At 59.1% G+C, this 26,437-nt stretch overlaps 5 protein-coding genes across 8 annotated transcripts in view; 2 read left to right on the top strand and 3 right to left on the bottom strand.

The window, feature by feature from the left end:
- Positions 1-166: 166 nt before the first annotated feature.
- LOC103816662 (chymotrypsinogen 2-like) lies at positions 167-2,271 on the bottom strand. 2 transcript variants are annotated; one of them, XM_009090670.3, is made up of 7 exons: positions 2,205-2,271; positions 1,979-2,082; positions 1,791-1,870; positions 1,599-1,677; positions 909-1,089; positions 432-565; positions 167-357 (listed from the first exon to the last, which is right to left on the bottom strand). In XM_009090670.3, the coding sequence occupies exons 1-7, from the start codon at positions 2,269-2,271 to the stop codon at positions 196-198; spliced, it is 807 nt and encodes a 268-aa protein (XP_009088918.1). In that variant the 3' UTR covers positions 167-195. The 2 variants fall into 2 exon arrangements, with proteins under 2 accessions (XP_009088918.1, XP_030083488.1); XM_030227628.1 differs by having other exon boundaries at positions 2,223-2,271.
- Positions 2,272-2,990: 719 nt separating this feature from the next.
- Positions 2,991-5,094, top strand: LOC127060040 (chymotrypsinogen 2-like). Of its 2 annotated transcripts, none has more exons than XM_050978974.1 (7): positions 2,991-3,039; positions 3,180-3,283; positions 3,392-3,471; positions 3,585-3,663; positions 4,172-4,352; positions 4,696-4,829; positions 4,904-5,094. In XM_050978974.1, the coding sequence occupies exons 1-7, from the start codon at positions 2,991-2,993 to the stop codon at positions 5,063-5,065; spliced, it is 789 nt and encodes a 262-aa protein (XP_050834931.1). In that variant the 3' UTR covers positions 5,066-5,094. The 2 variants fall into 2 exon arrangements, with proteins under 2 accessions (XP_050834931.1, XP_050834930.1); XM_050978973.1 differs by having other exon boundaries at positions 2,991-3,057.
- A 537-nt stretch (positions 5,095-5,631) lies between these two features.
- Positions 5,632-6,986, top strand: LOC127060042 (probable D-lactate dehydrogenase, mitochondrial). Its single transcript, XM_050978983.1, has 4 exons — positions 5,632-5,736; positions 5,850-5,962; positions 6,229-6,370; positions 6,456-6,986. The coding sequence occupies exons 1-4, from the start codon at positions 5,674-5,676 to the stop codon at positions 6,690-6,692; spliced, it is 555 nt and encodes a 184-aa protein (XP_050834940.1). The 5' UTR covers positions 5,632-5,673; the 3' UTR covers positions 6,693-6,986.
- Positions 6,987-7,081: 95 nt separating this feature from the next.
- On the bottom strand, positions 7,082-13,933 carry BCAR1 (BCAR1 scaffold protein, Cas family member). 2 transcript variants are annotated; one of them, XM_009090669.3, is made up of 7 exons: positions 13,822-13,933; positions 12,299-12,988; positions 10,923-11,084; positions 10,592-10,696; positions 9,018-10,166; positions 8,719-8,808; positions 7,082-8,380 (listed from the first exon to the last, which is right to left on the bottom strand). In XM_009090669.3, exons 1-7 carry the CDS (start codon positions 13,831-13,833, stop codon positions 7,865-7,867), a joined length of 2,724 nt encoding a protein of 907 aa, XP_009088917.1. In that variant the 5' UTR covers positions 13,834-13,933; the 3' UTR covers positions 7,082-7,864. The 2 variants fall into 2 exon arrangements, with proteins under 2 accessions (XP_009088917.1, XP_050834939.1); XM_050978982.1 differs by lacking the exon at positions 13,822-13,933 and having other exon boundaries at positions 12,299-13,048.
- Positions 13,934-20,100: 6,167 nt separating this feature from the next.
- Positions 20,101-26,437, bottom strand: part of CFDP1 (craniofacial development protein 1) — a 60,975-nt gene continuing 54,638 nt past the window's right edge. The window contains exons 6-7 of the mRNA XM_030227746.2: positions 25,780-25,938; positions 20,101-20,842 (exon numbers count right to left, since the gene is read on the bottom strand). Coding sequence (XP_030083606.1) covers positions 20,752-20,842; positions 25,780-25,938 — 250 coding nt within the window. The 3' untranslated portion in view covers positions 20,101-20,751. The remainder of the gene's footprint in view (positions 20,843-25,779; positions 25,939-26,437) is intronic.

Below are 26,437 nucleotides of genomic sequence, written 5' to 3'. Positions count from 1 at the left end.
AGGTGTCCCCATGCCACTCAGCACTCCTCGACTGGTGTCCTCATGCCCAGAGAACTGACCCCAGCCCACCGCATGCCCCCATCCTCAGCCGGGGGTCTCCTGGCCACCCGCCTGCCCCCTGCCCCGCTCCCGTGCATCCCGGCACGGTGACAAGGACACAGTGTGCTCAGGGGGTGGCAGCGTTTATTGCGGGCCTCAGTTGGCCTCCAGGATGGAGTTGATCCAGTCGCGAAGCTTGGTGACACGGGCGTACACGGTGGGCGTCTTGGTGCTGCAGGTGCTGCTGCCCCAGGAGACGATGCCGACCAGGTTCCAGGCGCCGTCCTTATGGCACACCAGCGGGCCCCCGGAGTCGCCCTGCACGGGGCAGCGGGTGAGCGCCGGGGCGGGACCCGGGGCCGCCGCGGGCAGCGCGGGCCGGGGGCACCTACCATGCAGGAAGAGGCTCCGTCGGCACCGGCACAGACCATCACGTCGCGGATACGGAAGCCCCAGAACTCCTTGCACTGGGTGTTGGTGAGCAAGGGCAGAGCCGCCTGCTGCAGCACGGCCGGAGTGTGTGAGGCTGCGGGCAGAGGGGAGCGTCAGCGCCGGCACCGGGAGCGGAGCGGGAGTGGCGAAGGAGCTGGGACAGGGAGGGTGGGACCATGATGATGGTGGAGATGCAGACAGGCTTGGGGATTGGTGATGGCATGAGGAATGGGACTGGGATGGGGATTCAGATTGAGATTTGCATGGGGATCTGGATGGGAGGTTGCCATGAGCAATTATGATTCAGATGAGGACAGGCACTGACCATATGGATGAGGAAGGGACAGGCAAGTCAGCGGACAAGGATGGGCATGGGGATGGGGATTTGGATGAGCCAGGGGATGGGAATGGGAATGGGGACAAGAAAGTGCAGTTACCGCTGGAGTCAGTGAGCCCCCAGCCAGTGGTGACGCAGGTCATTCCCCCCGGGAATTCATCGGTGGCCTTGGGCAGGCAGACGGGGGACACGCGATCCGACAGCTGCGCCGGAGTGGCCAGTTTGATCAGGGCGATGTCGTCGCGGATGGTCAGCATGTTGAACTTGGGGTTCTTGAAGACCTGAAGCACGCAGCAATGCTCTCAGCACCTGCACCCCATGCCAGTGTGCCAGGCACTGGGCACTCCACAGGGATTGGTAAGGACCTTGGGGACCAACAGGGACCCTGGGGGGGCTGCTCCTGTGGGCCCCGTGATGGCAGGGTGTCTGAGCTGCAGGGCCCAGCCCCTGGGATGCTGGGGAGCAGGGACACCCCTGGTCATGTCCCCAGGCCGGGATGGAATGGGCCCTGAGGCCTGAGCCCCTATCCCTTGGGAGTTCCTGGGAACATGGGGACATCCAGGGGACCTGACCTGAAGGATGAGTGGGAGCAGGGACACCCCAGGGGATTGCAGTGCAGGGATGTGGGACACCACGGACACCCCGGGGAACTCTGACCCTCCGGATAAGAGGAACCGGGGACTCCTCAGGAGCACAAACCCCAGCACAAGCGGGACCCGGACATAAGCCCCCAGGCCGCCTCTGGTGGCCGTGGGATCCCGCAGGCACGCAGATCCCGCCCAGGAGGTACCTTCTCGATTTTCAGTTCCTGCTGATCAGGGCCGGGTGCGTCCTGGTCGTAGGCGCCCACCACCACGGTGTCGGTTTTCCTGGGCACAGGCAGGCGCTGAGCACGGGACTCCGGCACGGGGACAGCGGGTTCCCAGGGCACCCTGTGCCCGTGCCCAGCCCCGGCCCGGCCGGCAGCAGAGCCGGTGCCTACCTGACGCCGCAGTGGGCAGCGGTGACCACCCAGTTCTCGCTGATCAGGGACCCGCCGCAGAAGTGGAAGCCGTTGTTGCGCTGCCGGGGAGAGAGCTGCCCTCAGCACCCGGCACCGCTGCCGGCGAGCTCCGTGCCCGGCCCCCGCACGGCGCCCACCCCTGCCCCCGGCCCGCCTCGGGCTCTCACCTGCAGGGACACCTGCCATGGCCAGGACCCTGGCACCGCCGCCTCCCCGTTGACAATGCGGGTGTAGCCACGGACGACGGGTGTGATGGCGGGCACGCCGCAGTCTGCGGGGCACAGGCGGCCGTGGGACGGCGGCTCCGGCCACCCCGGCCCCGTGTCCCCTCCCCACCACTCCCGCCCGACAGAGCCCCGAGCCCACCCCGCCAAGCCCCACGACCCCACGCACTCTCAGGGAGGGCGGCACGGGCAAAGCCCGCCAGAGCCAGGCAGCTCAACACCCACAGCAGAGCCATTGCCACTTGTGAGGACAGACCTGCCCGACCGACACCCGGTGGCTTTTATATGCACCCCTGGGCACCTCCCCACTGCCCCTGGCCTTGCCACCGCGGCCTTGGGAGATACTGTGGCAGCTGGAACTTTCCATGAAATGGCCTGGGAGCATGGCACCTGGAGCCAGTATCCTTGGCTATGGCTGCGGCCAGCACCGGCCTGGACTAAATGCTGGCTCCTAAACGTCCTTGGAATTATTCTAGCTGGCCCATGTCCTTCATAATTGGGCTCCCAGAGCTGGACAGAGCACTGCATGCGTGGTCTCAGCATAGTGGAGTAGAGGAGCAGAATCCCCTCCCTTGATGTGCTGCTCAGGCTGCTGCAGTTGTAGCTAAAGATATGGTGGGGTTTTCTGGGCTGCCCACACAATTTGTCACAGAGTGGTGGAGTTTGGAAGGACCACAGAGATCACCTAGGGCTGGGTCTGTAGAGCCCTTCCAGGCTGCCACCCAGATAGGGGTTCATCTAGAGGTCCAGGTGCCTGGGACACCAAGGGGTTGTGTGAGAAGTTTCCAGTAGTGGCTCCAGGTGCCATGCTCCCAGGCCATTTCATGGAAAGTTCCAGCTGCCACAGTATCTCCCAAGGCCGCGGTGGCAAGGCCAGGGGCAGTGGGGAGGTGCCCAGGGGTGCATATAAAAGCCACCGGGTGTCGGTCGGGCAGGTCTGTCCTCACAAGTGGCAATGGCTCTGCTGTGGGTGTTGAGCTGCCTGGCTCTGGCGGGCTTTGCCCGTGCCGCCCTCCCTGAGAGTGCGTGGGGTCGTGGGGCTTGGCGGGGTGGGCTCGGGGCTCTGTCGGGCGGGAGTGGTGGGGAGGGGACACGGGGCCGGGGTGGCCGGAGCCGCCGTCCCACGGCCGCCTGTGCCCCGCAGACTGCGGCGTGCCCGCCATCACACCCGTCGTCCGTGGCTACACCCGCATTGTCAACGGGGAGGCGGCGGTGCCAGGGTCCTGGCCATGGCAGGTGTCCCTGCAGGTGAGAGCCCGAGGCGGGCCGGGGGCAGGGGTGGGCGCCGTGCGGGGGCCGGGCACGGAGCTCGCCGGCAGCGGTGCCGGGTGCTGAGGGCAGCTCTCTCCCCGGCAGCGCAACAACGGCTTCCACTTCTGCGGCGGGTCCCTGATCAGCGAGAACTGGGTGGTCACCGCTGCCCACTGCGGCGTCAGGTAGGCACCGGCTCTGCTGCCGGCCGGGCCGGGGCTGGGCACGGGCACAGGGTGCCCTGGGAACCCGCTGTCCCCGTGCCGGAGTCCCGTGCTCAGCGCCTGCCTGTGCCCAGGAAAACCGACACCGTGGTGGTGGGCGCCTACGACCAGGACGCACCCGGCCCTGATCAGCAGGAACTGAAAATCGAGAAGGTACCTCCTGGGCGGGATCTGCGTGCCTGCGGGATCCCACGGCCACCAGAGGCGGCCTGGGGGCTTATGTCCGGGTCCCGCTTGTGCTGGGGTTTGTGCTCCTGAGGAGTCCCCGGTTCCTCTTATCCGGAGGGTCAGAGTTCCCCGGGGTGTCCGTGGTGTCCCACATCCCTGCACTGCAATCCCCTGGGGTGTCCCTGCTCCCACTCATCCTTCAGGTCAGGTCCCCTGGATGTCCCCATGTTCCCAGGAACTCCCAAGGGATAGGGGCTCAGGCCTCAGGGCCCATTCCATCCCGGCCTGGGGACATGACCAGGGGTGTCCCTGCTCCCCAGCATCCCAGGGGCTGGGCCCTGCAGCTCAGACACCCTGCCATCACGGGGCCCACAGGAGCAGCCCCCCAGGGTCCCTGTTGGTCCCCAAGGTCCTTACCAATCCCTGTGGAGTGCCCAGTGCCTGGCACACTGGCATGGGGTGCAGGTGCTGAGAGCATTGCTGCGTGCTTCAGGTCTTCAAGAACCCCAAGTTCAACATGCTGACCATCCGCGACGACATCGCCCTGATCAAACTGGCCACTCCGGCGCAGCTGTCGGATCGCGTGTCCCCCGTCTGCCTGCCCAAGGCCACCGATGAATTCCCGGGGGGAATGACCTGCGTCACCACTGGCTGGGGGCTCACTGACTCCAGCGGTAACTGCACTTTCTTGTCCCCATTCCCATTCCCATCCCCTGGCTCATCCAAATCCCCATCTCCATGCCCATCCTTGTCCGCTGACTTGCCTGTCCCTTCCTCATCCATATGGTCAGTGCCTGTCCTCATCTGAATCATAATTGCTCATGGCAACCTCCCATCCAGATCCCCATGCAAATCTCAATCTGAATCCCCATCCCAGTCCCATTCCTCATGCCATCACCAATCCCCAAGCCTGTCTGCATCTCCACCATCATCATGGTCCCACCCTCCCTGTCCCAGCTCCTTCGCCACTCCCGCTCCGCTCCCGGTGCCGGCGCTGACGCTCCCCTCTGCCCGCAGCCTCACACACTCCGGCCGTGCTGCAGCAGGCGGCTCTGCCCTTGCTCACCAACACCCAGTGCAAGGAGTTCTGGGGCTTCCGTATCCGCGACGTGATGGTCTGTGCCGGTGCCGACGGAGCCTCTTCCTGCATGGTAGGTGCCCCCGGCCCGCGCTGCCCGCGGCGGCCCCGGGTCCCGCCCCGGCGCTCACCCGCTGCCCCGTGCAGGGCGACTCCGGGGGCCCGCTGGTGTGCCATAAGGACGGCGCCTGGAACCTGGTCGGCATCGTCTCCTGGGGCAGCAGCACCTGCAGCACCAAGACGCCCACCGTGTACGCCCGTGTCACCAAGCTTCGCGACTGGATCAACTCCATCCTGGAGGCCAACTGAGGCCCGCAATAAACGCTGCCACCCCCTGAGCACACTGTGTCCTTGTCACCGTGCCGGGATGCACGGGAGCGGGGCAGGGGGCAGGCGGGTGGCCAGGAGACCCCCGGCTGAGGATGGGGGCATGCGGTGGGCTGGGGTCAGTTCTCTGGGCATGAGGACACCAGTCGAGGAGTGCTGAGTGGCATGGGGACACCTGGCTGGGAACGAGGACAGAAGGACAGGGGGCATGGGGACAGCTGGCTGGGAACAGGGACAGATGGGCAGTGGGACATGGTGACTCCTGTCTGGGAAGGGAGGAGCGTGGGGACATGTGGTCTCCTATGGGGTCATGGACCCCTGACCAGCTGCGGGGATACTTGAGCAGGCATGGGGACACCTGTGAAGGTAGGGGCCGTGGTGAATGCAGTGACTCATCCCAGGCAGGGGACAGCATGGAACAGGAGCACAGGCACTGGTGGGATCCAGGTCCCTCTACCAGGGACGCACTCCGTGTGGCTGGAGCCACCTTAAGGTGTCAGCATGGGGGAGGGACAGACAGGCTGCGGGGGGAGGGCAATGTCCCGGTCCTGTGCAGTTCCCATGTTCCCGTTCTTGTCCCGTGTTGCAACATGGCCCTGCGGAGGGTGCTGGCGCTAGCGGCAGCCCTGGGGCGCCGCAGCTGCTGCTCCAAGGTGGGGCCGGGGCTCTAAAGGCCACTCAGGTCCTGATGTGGTCACTTGGCCTCGTGCCTGCGATCAGACCCTCCCAGGGCATCCCTGACGGGTGCTCGTTGTTCCCCCCGCAGCCCTCGCTGCCCCCTGACTTCGTGGAGGCCCTGAAGTCCGTGGTCGGGGCCCCCAATGTCTCCACGGCCCCAGCAGTGCGGGAGCAGCACGGCCATGATGAGTCCATGCACCCGTGAGTGCCCCTGGAGCTGGGAGCCCTGGGGAGGGGAAGGTCCACGGGAAGGGTCGTAGGGAAGAGAAGAGATCCGGGCAAGGCAACAGCCATTGGAAAAAGAAGGGGTCATAGGGGAGGGGCCGGGTCTGGGAATGGGAAATATTTGGGTAGACAAGGGGCCGTGGGGAAGGCAAGGGGCGTGTGACAAGTGCCAGGCTGGGCAAGGGCCATGGGGAGGGTCAAGTGGATAAGTCAGTTGGCCAGTGGTGCTGTCTGTCCCCCAGCTGTGCCCCCCCGGACGTTGTGGTGTGGCCCCAGGCGGTGGGGCAGGTGCAGGAGCTGGCAGCCCTCTGCCACCGCTGCCGTGTGCCCATGGTGCCCTTCGGCACCGGTACCGGCCTGGAAGGAGGCGTCAATGCCGTGCAGGTATGGGCTGCCCCGGCCCCTCTGACCCCCCCCAGGGGCTCCCGGTGCCCGGCCGTGCCCAGACCCCTGGGTGCCCCTGTGCCAGGGTGGTGTCTGCTTTGACCTGAGCCGCATGGATGCCATCGCAGAGCTGAGCCTCGAGGACTTCTCAGTGACTGTGGAGCCCGGTGTCACCCACAAGGCCCTCAATAAGCACCTGCGTGGCACTGGGCTCTGGTTCCCTGTCGGTACCGTGGGTGTGAGGGAAGTCATGGGGCTGGGGGTGACAGCAGTGTGGGGGCTGGTGATGAGGACACACTTGAGGATTGTGGCGTGTCCATAGGTGTGCTGATTGCAGGGCAGTAGCAGAGAGGGTGCCATAGTTCCTGAGGTTTAGGAGGGGATGGATAGCCAGGACCAGGAATGCTTGGGGCCATGGACTACCATCTTCTCTGCCTCATCACACCCATAGGTCCAATGTTGTCCATTACCCCTGGCAAGGTGCTGAGAGGGACACTCATCTGATATTGGTTCTAGGGCCATATGGCCCCAGTTCCCTGCACTGCCACCCCTCATTTCCCACCAATCCTCTTAGGCCCCTCCCTTGTGTCCCAGTAACTCTCTGTGCACCAGCGGTCTCCAAAGGCTAGGAGTTTTTTAGGATAGGATCTCCCTAGCCCTGCCACAGGGCCTCTCCCTTGCCCCAGCAGGCACACACAGATACCCAGGAGATAAGGGGAGTTTCTAGGCAAATCTTTATACTGCTGAGGGACTTGGGGCCAAGTTTTGGAGGGGGCTGCCACGTGGTAGCTCCGGGAACCAGCGGAAGCTTCCCCTGTGTTCAAAAGGCACCAATTTCGGTTCACGTTTCGGTTACAGCTGGTGCTGTAGCACAACCCAAGACGTGAGAACGCACAAGTCAGCCCCTTCCTGCCCCAGCAGCTCCCCACAACCCCTAACCCCCCTGGGGACCCCTATCCCCAGCCTCCAGCACACAAGGCGACAGTACAACCCATCTCTGTTACACTGTCCCACCATCACAGGGGATGGCTTCCACACCATTAGAATCTCCTGGCCACCGTGAAGTTCTCCAGAGTCCACAGTAGAGTCCTCCCGAGAACAGAGCAGCCACAGCATCACAAAGGGCAGCTCAAGTTGCCAGGCACATCCTTGACTCACCAGAGACATGGCCCCATGCCCTTCAGCCCAGAACTGGCTGCCGGTTTTATATGGAGAGAGGACAGTGGGGAAGGAGTGGACATAGATCCATCTCGCAGCTTTGCTTCATTATGGGCACAGCTCAAACCATTCCTAGCCCCTGGCCAGAGGGAGGAGGAAGTGGTATGATGGCTGCAGCCCCTCACCTCTATTCCCAGAGAGCCCCAGTCCCCCGGTGTGCATGGGAGTCTCTATGTACATGTCTGCTTACACCGGGTGGAGAGGACTTGCATGGAGGGAAATGCATGTCTGGGGAAGGGTGGGGGCCAGAGATAGGGGACAGTACCCCTGAGGCCATCACATGGCTGCTAGCTGGCCCAGCACCATCCTGAACTGCTGCGTGCTGTTGGCGAGGTCCTTGACACGCTCCACCATGTCCTTGGAGGCGGAAGGAGACGGGTAGTGGAGGGCGGCTGCCTTGGTGGTCATCACGATCTCCTTGAGCATCTCACAGAGGAGGTTGCTGTAGTGCATCACCTTGTGCTGGACGTCCTGGGCCTTGGCCTGGCGGGACAGCGTGTCCCCAATAAAGACAAGCTTATGGGCACTGAGGATGACAAACTTGCTGTGGGCCACAAAGATCTTGGGAGGTTGGTTGGTGCTGACAGCAGTGAAGAAGGCATCGACAGCATTGGTGAGTGTGGTGAGGTTGGCCTCGCACTGCTCCAGGTAGAAGAGGAGGAGCTGGCGGTCAGCAGGACACAGTGTCCCACCGCCCCGCGCGGGGCTGTAGTGCTGGGGGGGGCTCCAGTTGGACAGGTCATTGTCGATGGGGCGCGTCACCTCCTGCTCCAGCCGCTCAAACTGCTTCAGCTGTGGGAGAGACAGGCGTGGGGCAGGGTGGCCACTGAGCCAGCACCTGCTCCCCCTCCATGGAGCCACCAGCACAGGTGGCCATGGCCACCAGCCCCAGGGAACACAGTGAGAGACAGCACCAGCCCCAGGACAGCCATGCTAGGCTCCTCTCCAGGACCAAAGTGCCTACTCCCCTCTTTACTAGCATAGCACTGGTACGGAAGGCAAGGTAGAATGCACCATAAGAACATCCAGGGAAGAGGGCTGTGGTCAGACCAGCAGCAGAGGTTACAACAGAAGCAAGACATGGCACCTTGTGCATAGTGGCACCCACCTGCCTGCCCCAGTGCCCTTACCTGCTGGTGCTCTAGCTGGTCCTTGCTCTGCCGGATGATGTTGCCTTTCTCCAACAGCTCCTTCTGGGTCTTCTCAAACTCCTCTTTGCCCTGCAGGGGCATGACATGGAAGGGGTCAGCAACATCAGCCTTGCCAGAGAGCTCCCACCTGCCCTGGGACATCTCTGGTCTACAAAGCCCTCAAGCAGGAGGGTAAGAGCAAAACATAGGCAGAAGCAGAGCTGCCTAATCCCCCCTGTGCCAGAGAGCCACCATCATAAACACTCCCTGTGGCAAGGAGCCCCCATATCCATGCCCACCTGGAGATGGACATAGTCATAATCCTCCATCCAGCCGCTCTCACTGTTCTCATAGGGCCCGTCAGGTGACTCCTGGGCCAGCAACTTGGGAGGGGAGGGAAGGGGCCGTGACTGGATGCTGCTGGCCTTGTCGGAGGGGTGAGGGGGCCCATGGCCTCCACTCTCCACCGCCGGCTTTGTCCGTTTGAAGAGAAGAGAGGCATTGCCATGCAGGAAGGAAGCCAACTGCTTAGTGTCATCAGGAACACCACGCGAGTGCATGATGAAGTGCTCCAAGTCATCTGTGCCTGGCTTGCTGCTGGCCAGAGCACTGGGGGCCCAGTGGCAGGCGTCCAGCGCTTGGCCGTGCCGTGCCAGGGCCTGGTAGACCTCCTCCATCTTCTGCAGCTGCTTGCTGAGCTTGGTGTAGAGAGAGCGGTCAGAGGCCTGGGCAGCATTGCCCACTGCCCCCCGGGCAAACTCCAGCAGGTCCCGGAGGGCCGTCCGGACACCCTCAGCTGCCCCACGGATGTTGGCAGCATTGGCCTCCATGTGCTCAGGGCTGCGCCAGTTGGTGCTGATAAAGGACATGAGGTAGGAGACAGCGCTGCTGACGCCACTCTGGAGCTTGGCCAGTGTCTCCATGGCGGCATCCAAGTCCAGGGAGAACTCCTTGCCGGCTCCCTTAGCCGGCTCCTTCACAGGCACCACGTCCAGCGAGGATGTGGAGATGTTGCTGCGGGTGCTGCCTGTGCTGGAAGCCGAGAGGCGCTTGGCATCAGCACCTTTGGCCTCGCGGTCTACTTGTGGTGGGACATCATAGATGTACTCGCCCTCTGTGTCTACAGAGCCTTTGCCTGGGGCGTGCAGGTCCCGGGGCACATCATACACCTCCTGGGAGGGGAAGGTGGATCCCCCCAGCTTCTTGAGGCTGGGGGGCACATCATAGATCTCATGGGAGAGTGGCAGCTCAGAAGCACCTTTCCCAGCTGCTGGGGGCACATCGTAGACATCCTCTGGCAAGTAGGGCTCCTGCTGGGCCAGGATCAGGGGGTGGCGAGCGGGGTCAAAGGCCTTCTGCTTGGCAAAGGCGGGTGGCACATCGTAGGTCTCCTCCCGCGCTGGCCCATCTGGCACGTCCTTGCTCACTGATGGGGGGACATCGTACACCTGCAAGGGCAGAGGAGTGTCACTGTCAGCACTGCTGAGAGAGGTGGTCTGGGGCAGGTGTGGAGGCACAGGCTAGCTGCCCCGAGCTGCAGGGCATGCAAGTGGCAGCAATGAGCATCCGAGATTGCACTGGGATGAAGCCATGCACCCCAGGGGTGCCCCTGCCCTTTGGTACAGGAACCAAAAAATCCTAGAGCAGCCCAGGTTGGAAGGGACTTTTAAAGATCATCTGGTCCAACCTCATCCCCTGGATGTGAACACCCAGCAACCCATTCCTTAGCATTCTGCAAGTTTCCAGTGCCAGGGACATCACCACATCTTTGGGGAGACTGATCTAGTAAATTATTTTTTTCCCTGTAAAAAATTTTTCCCTGTAAAATGTCATTTTTACACAAAGAAGCTGGGAGCTTCCCAGCAGCACTTACAGTCTGGTGCAAGTTCTTCTCCACACTGGGGGGCACGTCGTAGATCTCTTGCCCTGGGTCCTGCCCATTGGGACCCTTCACTGCCATGGGAGGAGTGTCATAGACCTGGAGAGGGGGAACAGAGGACAATGTGTCAAGAGATGGTGTGGCCACCCACCTCCTCTCAGGGACCAGCTGGGAATGGTGGAGGTGCTCAGAAGTGGCACTGAGGTCCATAAAGTATAGTTTTAGGTGCAATTTTGCCTGGTATGGATCTCAGGCTGTGACAGATCATCTCCCATTCTTAAGGGCAGAGCCAGAGATTCCCCCCTAACACTTCAAGCAGCCTCACCTCTTGGCTGAACTGGCTCGGGACCCCTCCTCGGACAGGTGGCACATCATAGATCTCTTGGGAGCCCGTGGAGATTAGGTGTCGAGGGAAATCGTACTCAACCTGCTCACCCTTGGGGGAGTCATAGACATACACCTGGCCCACACGGGTGGGCACCAGCACCTGGAAAGAGGGAAAAGACACGATGTGGACACTACCGAGCATCTCCCACCCTGCATCATTCCCCCAAAACCCGGCAACGGGGCCAGAGAGAGGATGGTTGCTGGATTCTGTACTGGATTGCCTGGAATCAGGGTGTGCCTAGTGCCACGGGAGGGCGCTCCCCGGCTGGGTGTGCGGCGATGCCGGGGACGGGATGATATCACCGGTTATTTATAGCAGCGATAGAGTCTCAGCGAGAGACAAAGCCCGGCCGGCACAGCCGTGGCAAGCAGAAAGCAACGGCTGATCCAGGCAAGGGCCAGGGTCTGCCAGCACCTGGAGATTCCTCCCTACCCGCAGCTCCATGCCTGAATGGGTCATTTCATGGTGACACCAGAGCGGAAAATAACCAAACCCGGAGGGTAATGGCACCCTGCCCAACCAGGGCCAAGGAGGGCTGAGGTGTTGGGCTGGTTCTTCCTTTTCGGATGTTCCTTGTGCCCTGGCTGTGATTTGGCAGCTCCCTCCCCTCACTGGCTGCTTCCCAGGGGTATGAGTTGGAGTAGCCTTCCCAGAAAACATGATACTGGAAAGCACCTCACTCCTCTTCCCTGGGATGACGTGCCAGGGTAGGGGCAGAGCCAGGAGGCTGGTGTCCGGGATGGAGCCCTCAGGCTCCATGCTGGGGACAGCCTGGTGCCTCACCCTTGCCTCACCAGCGTACCTAGCAAGTACTGGCAGGCTGCCTGGCACAGTCGGGAAATGCTGGCACTGCCTGTCTGTTCCTGTGCGCGCTCCCAGGAGGAACAAAATCTCACAGCATTGTGCTGGGTACCACAGCTACTTCCACAGCTCCAGAACCTGGCACCCCAAAATAGCTCTTGGGTTACCAACATTCCATGCCCATACCAAATACACTGCCATGCCCTGGGTGACACCAGCAGAGCCCACATAAGAGACCACAAGGACCAGAGTGCTGAATGCTGTGCCAGGCCCCAGAAGGGTAGCTCACACCCACCAGGGCACCTCAGCCACTGCAGGGACTCTCCCAGTGCATCCACTCCTGCCAGCAGTGTGGGCAAGGATGCCCACACAACCCCAGCAATGGGCACAGGGGCTGCCTGCTCCAAGCGTAGCAAGCTGAGAAGCCCAAGCTGTGCCACCCGCTTGTACCTATGGACCACAAAGCACCCCACAAACACAACACACTCCCAAGTGCAGTCTCCCCATCCTACCTTTCCCTGGGGCTTGTGCCCTTCCCAGCTTCTCATGTCCAATGACGGTGGCACCTGGTAGATTTCTTGAGCCTGACCAGCTGAAGGAGGAACCTGGTAGACATCCTGGGGGGGACTGGCAGAGCCTCCTGGGTATGCCTCTGCTGCCTGGCCCAGGGAGGGGGGAACCTGGTAGATTTCCTGGCCCGGGTTGGGGAAGGTGTGGGGAGGTGCCTGCTTCGGGTAGGTGGAAGGCTGCTTAGCTGGGGCAGGAGGAAACTGTCCAGTGGGTGCTGAGCCCGGGTACAGACCCTGCTGTCCCTTGTTGGGGACTGGCATCAGATAGACATTGTCCCCTTGGGGGGCATAAGCAGGGTGCATGGGGGTGTACTGCGAGGCGGGCGACAGTGGGGTGTAGCCCCCTTGGTGGTGGAAGGCCAGAGCCGGCTGGGGTACAGATGGCTGCGGCGGTGGCTGTCCCTGTGCCGGGGCAGGCGCTTGCTGCTGCGGCTGCTTCTTGTCGTACATCCCCACGAGAATCTTGAGGCGGTTCCCGGGAACGATGCCCTGCCGGCCATGGAGCGAACAGAGCCACCAGCCATCCAGCCCCTGCGTGTTGCGCTCCAGCACCGTCATGATGTCGCCCTTGCGGAAGGAGAGCTCGTCCGGGGACTCGGCCACGTTGTCGTACAGCGCCTTGGCCAGCACGTTCTGGAAGAGAGCCCCGCGCCGGGGCGGTGAGCCGGTCCCCGCCGGCCGGTGGGGCGTCATCCCGGCGGGCGACAGCAGGGCGGCAGCTCAGCACCGGGACGGAGCCCCGCGGGCCGGGGGCTTCGCCGCGCAGCTCCCGCCAGCTGGATCCTCCCGTTCCAGCCGCCGCGGGATTCCTCGCTGGAGCAAAACCCACCCTTCCCAGAGGTGGTGCTGGGAAGGGGCCGGGCCCTTCCGCCTCCCCGGTTTCGGGGGGCCTCCTCTGCCTCTCCCGCCCCTTCCCTCCGCCGACTGGGAGGAAGTGCCGGGGCGGTGAGTCAGCCGTGGCCGTGGCCATCGCACGGCACCCGTAGTCGGGCCCAAGCCCCTTCCACCCCGCGGGGTCCCCCAGCCGGGCTTTGGCGGCACCTGCCAGCGCTGCTCGGGGCCGCGGCGGCGGGACAGGTCGCGGCCCGCCCGTACGCCAGGGCCGGACTCCCGGCTGTCCCGCGGCCCTGCCCGCCGCCGGTGCAGCCCCGTCCGGTGGGACAGAGGCCTGGGGATGCCCCTGGCCGCCGCTGGCCCCCCCGCGAGTCCCGCAGCTCCCTGACCCGGCAGGAGGGAGGGAGGGGGCAGGCAAGGCCTGGCCGTCTCGGAGCGGGGGAGCTCGGCCAAGGTCACGCCAGTGGAATCGGCCGCACAGGAGAGGCCCTGCCCGGACCGAGCTGAGGGGGCTGAGGCCTTCCTCCGCCTCCTCGTCCTCCTCCTAAAACAGGGCCCCCCAGCAGCCGTTTCCCCGCACCCTACCTATCCCCGCACACGCCCCCCGTGTCCTCCCCCGTGCCCCCGCTCACCAGGTAGTTCATCTTCCCGCGGGGCCGCTCCGGCCGCAGCGGGCCGGGTGCGGGGCCGAGGGCCGGGCCGGGCCGGGGGCGGCGGGGCCAGGGCGCGCGGGCGGCGGCGGCGCCGTAGGGATCGTTATAGCGCCGCGCGCGCCCGGCCCGGCCGCTCCGCCCGCCCCCATTGGCTGCGCCCGCCCGGGGGCGGGGCCCAGGGCGAGGGGTGGGGAAAGGGGCGGGGTCCCTGGCGAAGGTCGGGACGGGCACGGGGGCGCGGGGTGAGCCCGGTGCGTGTAAAGGGAGAGGAACGGCTGTGACACCGGCCCGGGGGCTGTGACACCGGCCCGGGGGCTGTGACCAAGGGCGACAAAGGGTAAGGGGAGCGGAACAGGCGTGCAACAGATGTGCGCTGAAGGGTGTGCACCAGGTGTTGCAGTGAGCCTGCACTTGGTGTGTAAAAAAGGCTATATGTAATGGCAAGTGAAGGAAAAAGGCTCTGCAATGGGTGTGTAATGATAAAAGGCTATTAAAGGTTAATGGGTGTGTAACAGGTTTGCAATGGGTGTGCAATAAAGGGTAACAGGTAACTGGGGAGTTCTGGGGTGTGTAATGGGGATGGTGTATAATAGCAGGGGCATACAGGGGGCAGGTAATGGGTAGCTGTAGGTGCAATGGCTCACATGGCACACCCTGGCACACATGGGACACCTGGCACAAAAGGGCACACCACGGTACCTGTGGCACACCACAGCTGCCTGTCTGGCCTGCTCCAACAGCCTGGCAACATGGCCCATGGACAGTCCAACAGCTGGTAAGCCTGGGTTTGGCATCTCTGTATGCTGTACCACAGTCCTTGCCACCATCTGCAGAGAGCTGGGAGCAGGCTGGGAGGGCGGCTGCAGCTGGGAGCTGTGGGAGGCACATGTGGGGCTGCGTGGGGGCACAGGACCTATGGACATGCACGAACTGCATGGACACCCGTGCTGCTCCCCAAGTGGGGGAGAGCCAGAGCACATAGGGAGCCGAGGGAAGGGACACAAGGGGTGCCTGCAGCTAGTGAGCTCATGGGCAAGTGGGCAACGAGTGGGCCTGTGTGAGAGCCACATGCCAGTGAGTGAGAGGTGCATGTGGAGACAGGCCAGGAATGTGCCCTGACCGTGCCCGTGCCTCCTGGCCGCCATCCCCATCACGGCATTTCCTCTCACCCTCCAGAGTTACTTTCAGGCCACACCAGGGTGCAGCGGCAGAGCTGAGACTGGATTGCAAACACATGTTCTCCCCCAGAAAGCAGTACTTGAGCCACCACCACTGTCCCCAGCTGGGAGGCAAGTGTCCCTGAGTATCAGTGCAGAAAGGGAAACTGAGGCACAGCTGTGGGTGGGAGACATCCGGTGGTGGCAGGGACTGCGGTCAGCCCGCAAACCGCAACTGCCCCGGCAGGCGCAGCCTGAGCACTGTGGTTTCCTCTTGTTGGTGACAGTGGTGATAGCACAGGCACTGAGCACCGGGGGCATCCTTGGGATGGGCTCCAGGCTCCCCAGCCTCTCTTCTGCCACTCTGCAGCTGATCCCAGGAAACCAGGGTGTGTTTCCCTTTGAGACCCCGAGTCTAGTGTGGGCCCACCACAGTGAGGATTTCCTGGGATCCCTGATGTGTCCCCAGGGTGAAGCTGCCACCATATGACTTCAGGCAGGTGCTGAGGGGCCATAAGCTTCTTGCTTTTGGACTTGAAAGCAGTGGGAATATCACTTTTCCCTCTCCCTGTGTTGATGCTCAGATCAAAGCTTTCACTGTCAAACTCAACCCCATTTTTGGCCCATCAGAGCCAAAAATCACTGCTTGCATCTGCTGAGCACCCCAAGCTGGCAACAGCTCCTGCACATCCCTGCTTCCCCAGCCAAGCACCCATGGGGCAACAGGCACCAGCAGGTCTTCCTTAGGCTTCTCCTACCTTTGAGAAAATGAAATGCCAAAAAAAAAGATGAAAAGTGGAGCATTACAGGGGCCCTGCAGCACTGGGGATGCTCAGAGCTGGATTGGCTGCCAGAGCATCTCTGTGCTGCTGCTGGTGGCAGTCCCAGCAGTCCCACACTGTGATTCCCTGCCAGCTCCACTGGACACAGGGCTGGGTGCTTTGGGATGGATGCTCCTTGGGATGCAGGTTGGCCCAGCAACGGTTGCTATGGAAAACACTTCAGTGGCAAATTTTCCAGCCATAATCATGGGTCTGTCATTGTCTTCCAGAGAGTCCCTGGTGTACGGTGAGCCAGGCTCCACACGGGCAGGGGACTGGCTGGGCTGGGCCCACCATATGCAGCTTTTCCTGCTGGATATGGCGTGAGAAGGTATAGGAGGACTCCAAAGTGAGATCTGGGGGAGCATGGCAGATGTACAAGGGACAGGGGGAGCAGGCTGTGCTGAGCCATGCCATATTAATTGGCCCAGCCGTGCCCCAACCATTGGATGAGATTCATTTTGGTGAATCAAACACAGGGCACAGCTCTGGGACAGTGGGACATACCAGGAAATGGGCTGGCACTGGGATGTTTGCTGGGACCAGCAGCTTCAGCTGGGTCTTTCTGCTCCTGCCCACAGCCCTGCCAGGTCTGTGCTTTGGAAAGCTGCTCCCCACCTCCTGGAGCAGCAATAGGATTACACAGGACTGAGTCTCCTAGCAATGAATGAAAAAATAAATCCTATAAGGCAGGACAGGATTTATTAGACTTCAATATTCTGGAAATAATGAGGACATTTCTCTTGGCTTGTAATATCACGGGACCCAACAGGATCACAACCAGGATTTATCCCTGTGCTTCTCTGTGGCACTGGGTTGGTTCTTAGCTGTGGAGAGAAGATGCTGGGGGAGGCTGCTTGCCTTTCCAAAGAACAGGACTGCAGGGCACCCCCTCATCTCCAGCAAAGCCAAGACAGACTGCAGGCCTCAGGCTGCCCCAACAGTAGCAGCTCTGTTTGTCTCCCCATTCATCCCTAGTGAGGGTTGGCGCTGATCCTCGCCCCCAGCTGGGGCTCACTGCTGGGAGAGGGAAGGGCTGACAGCAGGGAGGGCTGGCTGTGCCATCGCCATCAGCTGAGTTTCAAATGTCAGTGCCAGCACAAGGATGCCCTGGGGTGGAGACCCTCAAATGGGGTGGGAGACCCACAGGCCATTCCATTACTCCCCATTACTTTTGAACACACTGCAAACAGAATCCCACTGTGCTGCTGGGTGGGACATTGCTCTGAAGGAGAGGTGAGAAGAGGCTGAAAATAACAAATTGGAAAAGGGGATATGATCACGCCAGCATCACCTTCCAGGTACCAGCTCTGCCCTTCAAGGAACTGCTGCCCTGGCTGCAGGGAGATGCTCCTAAGGTCAGCTCCATGCTCTGGTCCCTCCTTCTCCCAGCTGCCACACTTTGCCTGATGGCAGCTCTGTCCATGAATCCCACTGTGGTCCTTGGGACAGCCTGGGGCTACGGGATGCACCCCCAGCCAGCCAGCATTTAACTTCCTCCCATGCCAACATTTATTCCCATGTCCCTTTCACTGAAGCAGCTTCCAATGCACAGTGTTACCTCCCTGTCATGATTCCCGTGGCCCTGTAACAGCCCCCACAAACTGCAGCAGATCAGTAAAACTGAGCCTGTGGGTGTGGGTTGGACACAGCTGGTTTTACCATGGCCCCAGCACATGGATGCTGTGGCAGAAGCCCCGACCATCAGGACACACAGACACAATTGGAGCCTTGTTTGGGGCTCAGCTGCACAAGGGGCCCCTTCAGGCGGCCAGGGAAGGGGGAGCTCCTCAGGGTGAGGTGATGCTCTGGCCATGAGGGACTCCTTATAGGGCCAAAATTACCCCAAGCAAATGCCCAGAGTGGGTCCTAGCCCACGGAGAACACGTGAGTTTCCCAGAGAAGACAGCTCAAGGTGGGAATGTCTCAAAAGATGGACCCATATCTGAGAACATTGCTCCTCACAGAAAGTGCAGGGCTGCTGGGGACATCAAGGGCTGGTGGGGATGCTGAGGGCTGGTGGGTCCTGGGGCCACCCCCCTTCATGGGAAGGTGACTGGGCAGTGGAAATACCAAGCAGAGAGGGGTTTTGGTTGTTTTCTTTTTTCCTTCCAAAGCAGCCAAGCTGTGTTTTCTGGAGACCTGTAAATCACTCCTCGTCTTCAGGAAAGAGAGGCGAGGAATACATGATCCAACCCAGCAAAAACGCGGGACGCTGGGGAGCGTGGAGGATGCCAGGAATCAGCCCAGGCTGGAGGCTGCCTCCTGGCCATCCCACCAAGCCTGCCCCAGCTTGCTGGGCCAGGAGCTGGCACTGCAGCCCAGCATCCTCAAGCTGAGCTGGGCATACCATGCTGCCACGAGCTGGGGAGCCCAGCAGAGAGGGGAGTCGAGGCTCTTGGCCACTGCCATTACATTGCCCTTTTCCAGCAGGTTGCTTCCAAGATTTCAAGCGTTTCCACATTTGCTCAGCTGAAAAGAAGAAAAAACTCTGGACGGTTTCTGAAGAGCATTGCTGGGACTGGCAGGCAGGATCCCATAAATTGCAGGTCATCAATTTTCCTAGTTCACCAGCATACCAGGGAGGTTGTGCTGGCCACATCCCTTTAACACACCATTAGCGTCCATGTGAATCCCAAGCCAGCCCCAAGCCATCCAGAGCCAGATGCAGCTTGGAGCTCTTAATGTTTTTAAAAACAAGGCTGGGTTTGGTGCCTCTGGCCTTTGGGATCTCCAAGGGTACTTGTTGCATCTCCATACTGCTCTTGCTCATGATACAATGCACAGAATTATTTTCCCTTCTTTACCTACTTGGTGCTGCCCAGCTCCAGGAGCAGAAAGCACATCCCTGGAATACAGCAGGGATACTCACACTGCAGCAAAGGTTTTGGTTGGCAGCCCCTAGAAGCCAGATGCCACGGGGTCCCAGCCTGTGCAGGGCTGACATGACCCTTCCCTGATGCTATCCAGCATCTCACAGTCATGGGCGACACAGGGCAGAGATGTTCCTAAATATTTCCTCTCCTCATCAGCAACAGCGGAACAATAGGCAAACCATTTCTCTGGCTGCCTGCTCAGCACTCAGCAGGCCCAGCCCTCCCAGCCCTGCTTGTGGCTACCTCAGCATCTCACCATCTTCAGGGATCCACAGCAAAACAAGCCTGGGCTGCCTTGGGTCACTGTTGGGAGGGTCCCTATAAGGAGGGCAGGACAGCACACAAGGGGAGAAGCTGCTGGAGATCGTCCAGCACTGAGTACCATTCTGAGCAAGAGAGCAGCCAAACTACTGCAGCAGCACCTGCCTTTCTCCACAGCCCACACTGAGGTCCTGCCAGGGCCATTTACTGCAACTCAGGAGCCCCAAGCTGAGATATCCCCACAAGAGTGCCCTGCACAGGGATTCTGGCTGTTTCTGCAACCTAAGCCAGAGCAGCAACTGGCTTGAAAGTGTATGGAGATGAAAACATGTCATCACTCTGTTGTTTTGTTTCTGTCCAATTTCAGGCTTGTTTAAGCAGGTCCAATACAGCTGATTCTGTACAGAATCGGGTGCCAAAGGCTGCAGCTCCCCTGAGCACGTGGTGTTTTGTTCTGGTCTATCCTGCAGCACAGCCACAGAGCAAGGGCTGACTCAGCAGCAGACATGAGCCCAGAGCTCAGACCGTGCTCAGAGCTGCAGGCAAGGGGCCATGGCAGCAACAGCATTGCTCACCCTGTGGGCAGGAGGGATGGGGCTGGTGCTGCTTCCCCCCAGCACAGCACCAGAACGGGCTGCCCCACCAAGCAGGCCCAGAGCATCCCGTGGGGAAACGCTGGTGAATAACTCTACTCCAAGGATGTGCACAGGCCAGACATGGGGAGCTGCCCAAATCCACCGGAGCCAGGCCAGCAGGGACGGCTGGGATGATGGTGCATTGCGGCTCTCCAGCTCCAGCTGCTCCTTCCACATCCAGGCGCCTTGGTCTGCCCTCCCAGGCAGCTGCACTTGCTGGATGTCCCTGAGTGGCCGTGCTTTGGATAAGTTTCCTTACTCCTGCAGCACTGCTACAGGACAACATTGACCTTACCATCCCCAATTCTGGGTTTCATTGCACCATCAGCCCCAGTAATGAGAAGGTGATTCAAGCACTTGCTCTGACCTCCAGGCTGATTTCAGGGCACACACTGGGCACCTCTGAGAGAGGTTTTTATGACTCCTGTCAGACACTCCTTACTGTATGTGATCCTTAATTTCTTTGTCCTCTGCTTCCCACACAAATCACACTGCCAGCATGCAGAAGTATTGGGATGGAATACTTTATTCACGTGAACACTCAGATCCTGGCCCTTCCTGCCTGCTGCAGCTGCTCCCATCTTCTTGACAGCGTGAACAAGGAAGGATTTCTTCACCAGCTTGCTTAACCCCCCCCAGCATCATCAGACCCCACAAACAAGTACAGACAGTTTGGCTTTGTCTGGACAGGAGCAGAGGGCGGAGGGGCAGGGAGTGCTGCGGGGTTGGCAGAGCAGGCAGAAGGGCTCCAGCCCACAGAATATGCACAGCAGCCATGAAACCTTCCTGAAGCTCCACTCTCACCACCAAACATGCCAGTACTCTCCCAGCCTTGGCAGCTCCTCCTGCAGCCAGAAGCACCTGGGATTGGTAAAGGATGGGTGCTACCACCTCTTCTTCTTGGAAAGCTGTTGCCAGAATTACACCAGTGTCTTCTATCAGCTGCTGAGCCATTTAACCCTCAAAGTGCCTCCTGTCCACTGACAAATACCCTCCCCAAACTATTACAGTAAAAGGAAAACCCTGTACGTTGAGACATACAGGCTGAGTCTTGGGTAGAGAACAGTTTCTGTGCTTGGCGGTCCTTGGTGGCCGGCAGCCCCCAGCCAGCCCTGGGGCACAGAAGGGAGCAAAGTCCCCCATGGCCACCCCCAGCACGTCAGGGCTTCATCCTGCTCAGTCTGATGTCGCGTTCGATTTCGAACTGCCTGTGATCCACGCGCTCCAGGAACGCTTTCCTCTCGATGTACCTGCAGGAGGCAGAGGCAGAGGCTGTGAGCAGTGCCTGTGTGGCCCCAGCCTGGGGCAAACCCCACCTGAAGGGATGAACAGGGAGGGAAAGCACTGTCTGTCTCCCTCCCTCTTTTTCCATGAAATGATTGCTCCAATGAACATCTACAGACCCCAAAACTGCTCTGTGGCCTGCTGGCTGCCATCTGGGGGATGCCCAGAGCTCTGGTGGTCTCACAGGCTAGAGGACTGAACTGACTGATTCTGGTTCCAGCTCTTCTCCTACAGCTGAGAAATGTGCTCCACCTTGAAGGAGATCAGAGCAGGCCTTTGCACCACCTAGCAAAGCATCTCAAACCCAACCACAACCTTCAATATAAGCTGACAGGCCCACGATACAAGCCAGGAACAGGCACAGGGAGCATTAGGGATGCAAAAAGCACCACCCAGCGAGCCTGCAGCAGCTCAGGGATGCAGGCCAGGGGTTTCCCAGCCACAGACCAGCTTCTAACCACTGAGTATTTAGTGCTGCCCCTCAGCATGGCACCTGAGTGCTGCAAGGAAGAAGGCACACCTACGCCTGGAAAAGCACCTTGCTCCTCATTAATGGCATGCAGCTGAATTTTAATGTAGTTCACTGCAAACCCTTGCCATAGACAGCCTGGGGCTGTGCTACTAATTAACCTACAGAAGGAGTGAAATTGCAATTCCAAACAGGAGCTGTAACTGAATCATCACAATTGTTTTGCATTTGTTCCAGGGTGGCAAACACTGGACTGCCATGACAAGGTCATTAAACTTGCGTGGGGAACTACTGAATTTGGCTGTTCTGTCAGTCACTGCTTTTCCTGCTCACCAGAGCAGCCCACTGCTTGAAAGCAAGACCAAAGCCTAAGGGAAGATGAGCATCTCAGGCTCTGCAGGTTTTCCAGGCTGCTGGGTGGTGTGCATCAAAGTGCCCAAGGCCCGCATGGGAAGGTCAAAGGCCTCTCCCACCAGTGGTCTCTCTGAGACAGATGAACATTTGGTGATGAGGTCCCTGCAAGGTCAGGCTGAATGGGGCTCTAAGCAATCTGATCTAGATAAAGAATTCCTGCTCACTGCTGCAGGCTGGATTAATTGGCCCTTAAAGGTCCCTTCCAACCTGAACTGTTCCGTGATTCTGCAATTCTTTATGCTACAACTATTGAACCTGTACTGAATGTGTTCCCAGCAGGGAGCCTCTGCCCTTGCTGCAAGGGACAGCCTTGACACTCCTGCCCACCCAGTCATCATAGGAAATGAATTAATCCAGATTTCTTTCAGTGAGTGATTCCCCCAAGCGGGTGAACAGCCCCATGCGTCCCTGCTGCCACCCACGCCCATCGCAGCTCCAGCCCGTCTCGTGCTGACACAACTGGGTCAGCTCATCTCCGCCGGCTGCGAGGGGCAGGGACCAGCATGGTGCAATGCAGGCCAAGAGCTGGCTGGGAGGAGATATTTTTGTGGCCCCTGCCCCTCACCGCTGGAGGAGGGCTGTGCACTGAGGCCCCCTCCCCACACTGGTTCAGGAAAAGTAGGCAGGGGAGTGTCGCTTCCCTTCATCCCTGTAAGCAGGGAGGTGACCGGCTCCTGGGGCTGGGCTCAGAGAGGCCACAGGAAGGAAGCTGAGGGGTCACGCTGTATGTGCTCAGTGTCAAACTACTGGGTGTGTGGTTTTCTCCCCCTCCACTGCTAAACACCAGCCACAACCCCAGCCGGGAAGACAAGGACAGGAGTTACTGATGTTCATCTGGGAACACCCCAATGGCCTGGGCAGCAACAGCCCAACCTACTGAATCCAAAGCTCTTTTGGCCCCTCTGTGAGACCCATCTATCAACTCCAGCAAGGGGTCAGTCTCTTTCTTCTCCTCTTCCCCCCCAACTGCTGTGCCTCTCTGGTGGGCAGGGCCTGCCTCCTGGGGGCTCGATATGGATCATGAACCAGGAATGCGGTCTCACAGCCACAGCCAGCAGCGCTGCATGGAGGAGGAACTGCCACCGACGTCATCCCACGGCGTTGTCCTTGGCTGACCACAGTGAAGTGCTCTAGGTACCAGAGCAGACCCCCCAGGCACTACCTGGGCATACACTGGGGCTCGTGGGGCCTGGCTGGCTTGTGCTGCAGGCACACAGGGGCTGGAGGTGCAGACAGACGTGAGCAGGGAAGCTGCAGGGTCAGCACAAGCCCCTCCATGCCCTGAAGCCTCTACTGGAGCTGCAGGGCAGCTCTGTGCTCAGCCAGCTCTGTGCAGCCAACACCAAGGCACCACCAAGCACGGTGCAAAGTGCACAAGTGAGGCACAAACACCCGTCCTGCGCTTGTCTAAACAACCTTTGCTACCTGAATCAATAGCTTCCTGTAAATTATCAACCCGCCTGGAAACAGGGCAGCTGTGATCCACGGCAGAGCAAAGTAAACCCACTGGGAGCAAGGCTGTCTCTGCTAACAAGGGCAGCTGCAAGCTGCTCTGGGGAGGGTCTTTGGTGCTGCCTGTCCCCTGTCAGTCACCATCAGTCACCCGGTGCAGGAGTGCACGGGGCCGGCTGCTCCCCCATGGGGCTGCCCTACAAAGGTGGCCCAATTAAGAGGCCACTACACATTTCCATTTATAAAGCACATCAGAGAGATGAACAGCAAAGGGAATAGCTGCCTCTGCTCCTTACTCCAGCCCCTCCTGTCAAATCCAGGACAGGCCCTCAGGACCTGATACAGCCAGGCTGTAAAAGCCCAGATTCTACTCCTAAGGAAATGCAAATCCCTGGATGGGGGCTGGGGGTACAAGGGGTGGAAAATCAGAGGCAAGGGAGGACAGAGCCATGGGGCAGCACGTCCCCTCTGTCTCAGGAATTCTAGGCCCAGGCTGTGGCTGGCTGATAACTGGCACTGGCAGCAGAAAGATGCCACAACCCCACTGCTCCCCTGGTTGCCATGTTCTGGTGTGGCTGTTGGAGAAGGGCCAGGGAGGTATGAAGAGCTCTGGGCTCCAGCAACTTCCACAGGCTTAGCACAATAAAGGAATTTAGCCTGTCTTCTCTCCTGAGCAAAAAGTAAAGCTTCCTGCCTTCCTTGAGACACACATAGACCATCTCTGTAAGTGCACAGGATGTGTGGCATCGAGCAAACATCTCCAGGAGTGGGCTGCAGCTTTCCTTTTCAGGCAGACATTTACAATCACACAGCAGGACACGTGGGGAGCAGAGGTTTCTAACAGCACCAGGGATTAAAGGCAGCGCCCCGCTCTCGCCTGCCTGGGTTGAAGGGTTAACAACAGCTCATTACAATTTTTATAGAGATGTGTAAATGATTGCCCACTGAAGGGTGAGCACGGTTGACATTATTAAAGGAGAAGAGGCAGCTGCAGAAGGGACAACAGGCTCCTGTGAAATGACCTGAGGCCAGCAGCAGCTGTGTCTGTGTGACCTGCCCCCCAGGCGAGATGGCTGCTCTGGGAGGGTACTGCACCCTTCACACCGAGGTGGTCTGTAAGCAGAAATGCAGCGGGCTGTGGTGCTCCTCCCCTCTCCCTTTACCGTGAAGGTGGAAGTAACTCCTAGTGAGCAGATACTCGGTTGATCCCCTCACACTGAATGCCTGACTAGTATAAACATACTCATAAGGAGTGTCTAAAGTTATCCTGGCATTATGTTCCTCATTTGTTTAATGACAAAAACCGCTTGCCAAGAGCTCAGCAGATTTTCTAGCCTGGGATGTGACAGGCAGCAAAACCCAAAGCTGTCCAAGATTAAAGATGCTCTTAAAATTGCTGCTCTGCTTTGCTCATCTTTTCCATGTGCTGATCCCTTTAGCCTTCAAGGACCATCACGTGAGTGTCATTGGAAAGGTTTGCCAGGCATGAAGAGCAAGCTGTCCTGCTCGGATGGGGTGGGAAAGGAAATGGTACTGGCCAAGAACAGTTGACATACTGGGTTTGGGCACACAAGAGATGACACAAACACTGCTCTGCCACGCCTGTATGTGGTGTAAATCATGCACCTCCTCAGACTTCAGGGATCTCAGAGGAATAGCTGCTCCTCTGCAGCACTCCTACTGAATTGCTCTGCTTTTTCAAGGGCATGCATTTATTTCATGACCAGAAAAAGATCAGGAGAGATTTGATGGAGAAGGTGTGTTCGTGAAAGGGTGCAAGACCAAACTGAAAAATCTATTTGATAATTTGACAGTTATAAAATATCTGTTTAAAACAGAAAACCCAATCTGTTGGAATGCAGAAGCTTTGAGTTCTTCCAGTAAAAGAACAGCTTATAATAAAATGTACATTTTACGAGCTGTCCACTAAGCTGGTTATGTTTTCCCAGAGCTTAGCAAAGCACTTGTAGTGGAAATGCTGCTTCTGATCTCATTATCACTCCCTGCAGTGCATGTTATTAACTTTCTGTTTTATTTACAGCATCACCATTTACTTTTATGATACTTCCATTAACTTCATAGGAGTGAACATTGCTTGATGCACACAACCAACGCCCAGTGCTGCCATAATCTTTGACGCACCTTGCCAGCTGCTCTGGGTTTACACAGATCTTTATGCGGGAGGAAGGAGGACAGATGCAGCTGAAACGTGTGATTTGAAGGACAAAACAAAACCCTCCCAAACTGAAAAAAGAGAACAGAACATAGGCAATTGTGTTTCCTCATGGAAGGGCTGCATTAGACCAGTTCATGCCATGAGCAGAAGAGATGACAAAGCCAGACATTGGCTGGACTTAGAGAACTCACAAGGTTGTTAGCAGAGAGTGATAGGTGTTTGCAGACTCACCTGTCTCCCTGTGACGCCTACAGCAGCTGGCTTTATGTATCCCTAGAAAAAATCCCTAAGAAATCCCACGGGTTTTGAACTCTGTGGGCAGCAATGGGCTTTCCACATGTAAAGGAAGTGATGGGAAATTCTGGACTACTGTTAGGTAAAGTCCCTCTTACCCATCTTTCCCTCGGTTATGGATTGCCAGCTCCTCCACAATCCCCTCCTCCTCCTTGAAGTTCTCCCAGTCCAGTTTAGATTTCTCCAGTGTGCTCATCTTCTGCTTTTTGGCACCGATCTTCCCCAGGAGGCTACTCATACCACTTGGCCTCTTCACCCTGATGGAGATTAAGGAGCAAATGTTGGTTAAATGCAGGGAGATGGCAATTAAAACCAGAGCTGAGAAACATCACACGTGAGAGCGGTGGCCTCAGTGGTGGTGAGCCATTGCCACCAAACAGATGGCCACCAACTCCAGGCAGCCTGCAGGCGGCAAGGTCACGCTTCCTGCAGATCCTGCTCTCCTGTTCCCCTGGAAGCAGCAGAGTTCATTACACACATATCTCAAGTGCTTGGTTTTTGTGAAAGGGCTTTTTCATTTATCTTCTTAAGAGAACAGAGAGCTTTCAGGCCAAAAGAGATCATTAAATCATCTAGTTTGACCCCTTGTATACACCAGGCCAAACCATTCCACTGATCACCTCTGTGCTAAGGCTGCTTCTTTGTCTTCAGTTAAAGTGTTGTTTTCTGGAAGGCATCCAGCCTCAGTGCGTCACTGGTGCTGACAACACATCCAGGAATTAACCATTTACTTGGTACTAATGCTTGATTTTCTCT

This window comes from Serinus canaria, chromosome 11 (assembly GCF_022539315.1).
Source record: "Serinus canaria isolate serCan28SL12 chromosome 11, serCan2020, whole genome shotgun sequence".
NCBI classification, from domain to species: Eukaryota; Metazoa; Chordata; class Aves; order Passeriformes; family Fringillidae; genus Serinus; species Serinus canaria.
The sequence above is the reverse complement of the archived record's forward strand: the minus strand, read 5'-3'. Positions and strand labels throughout refer to the sequence as shown.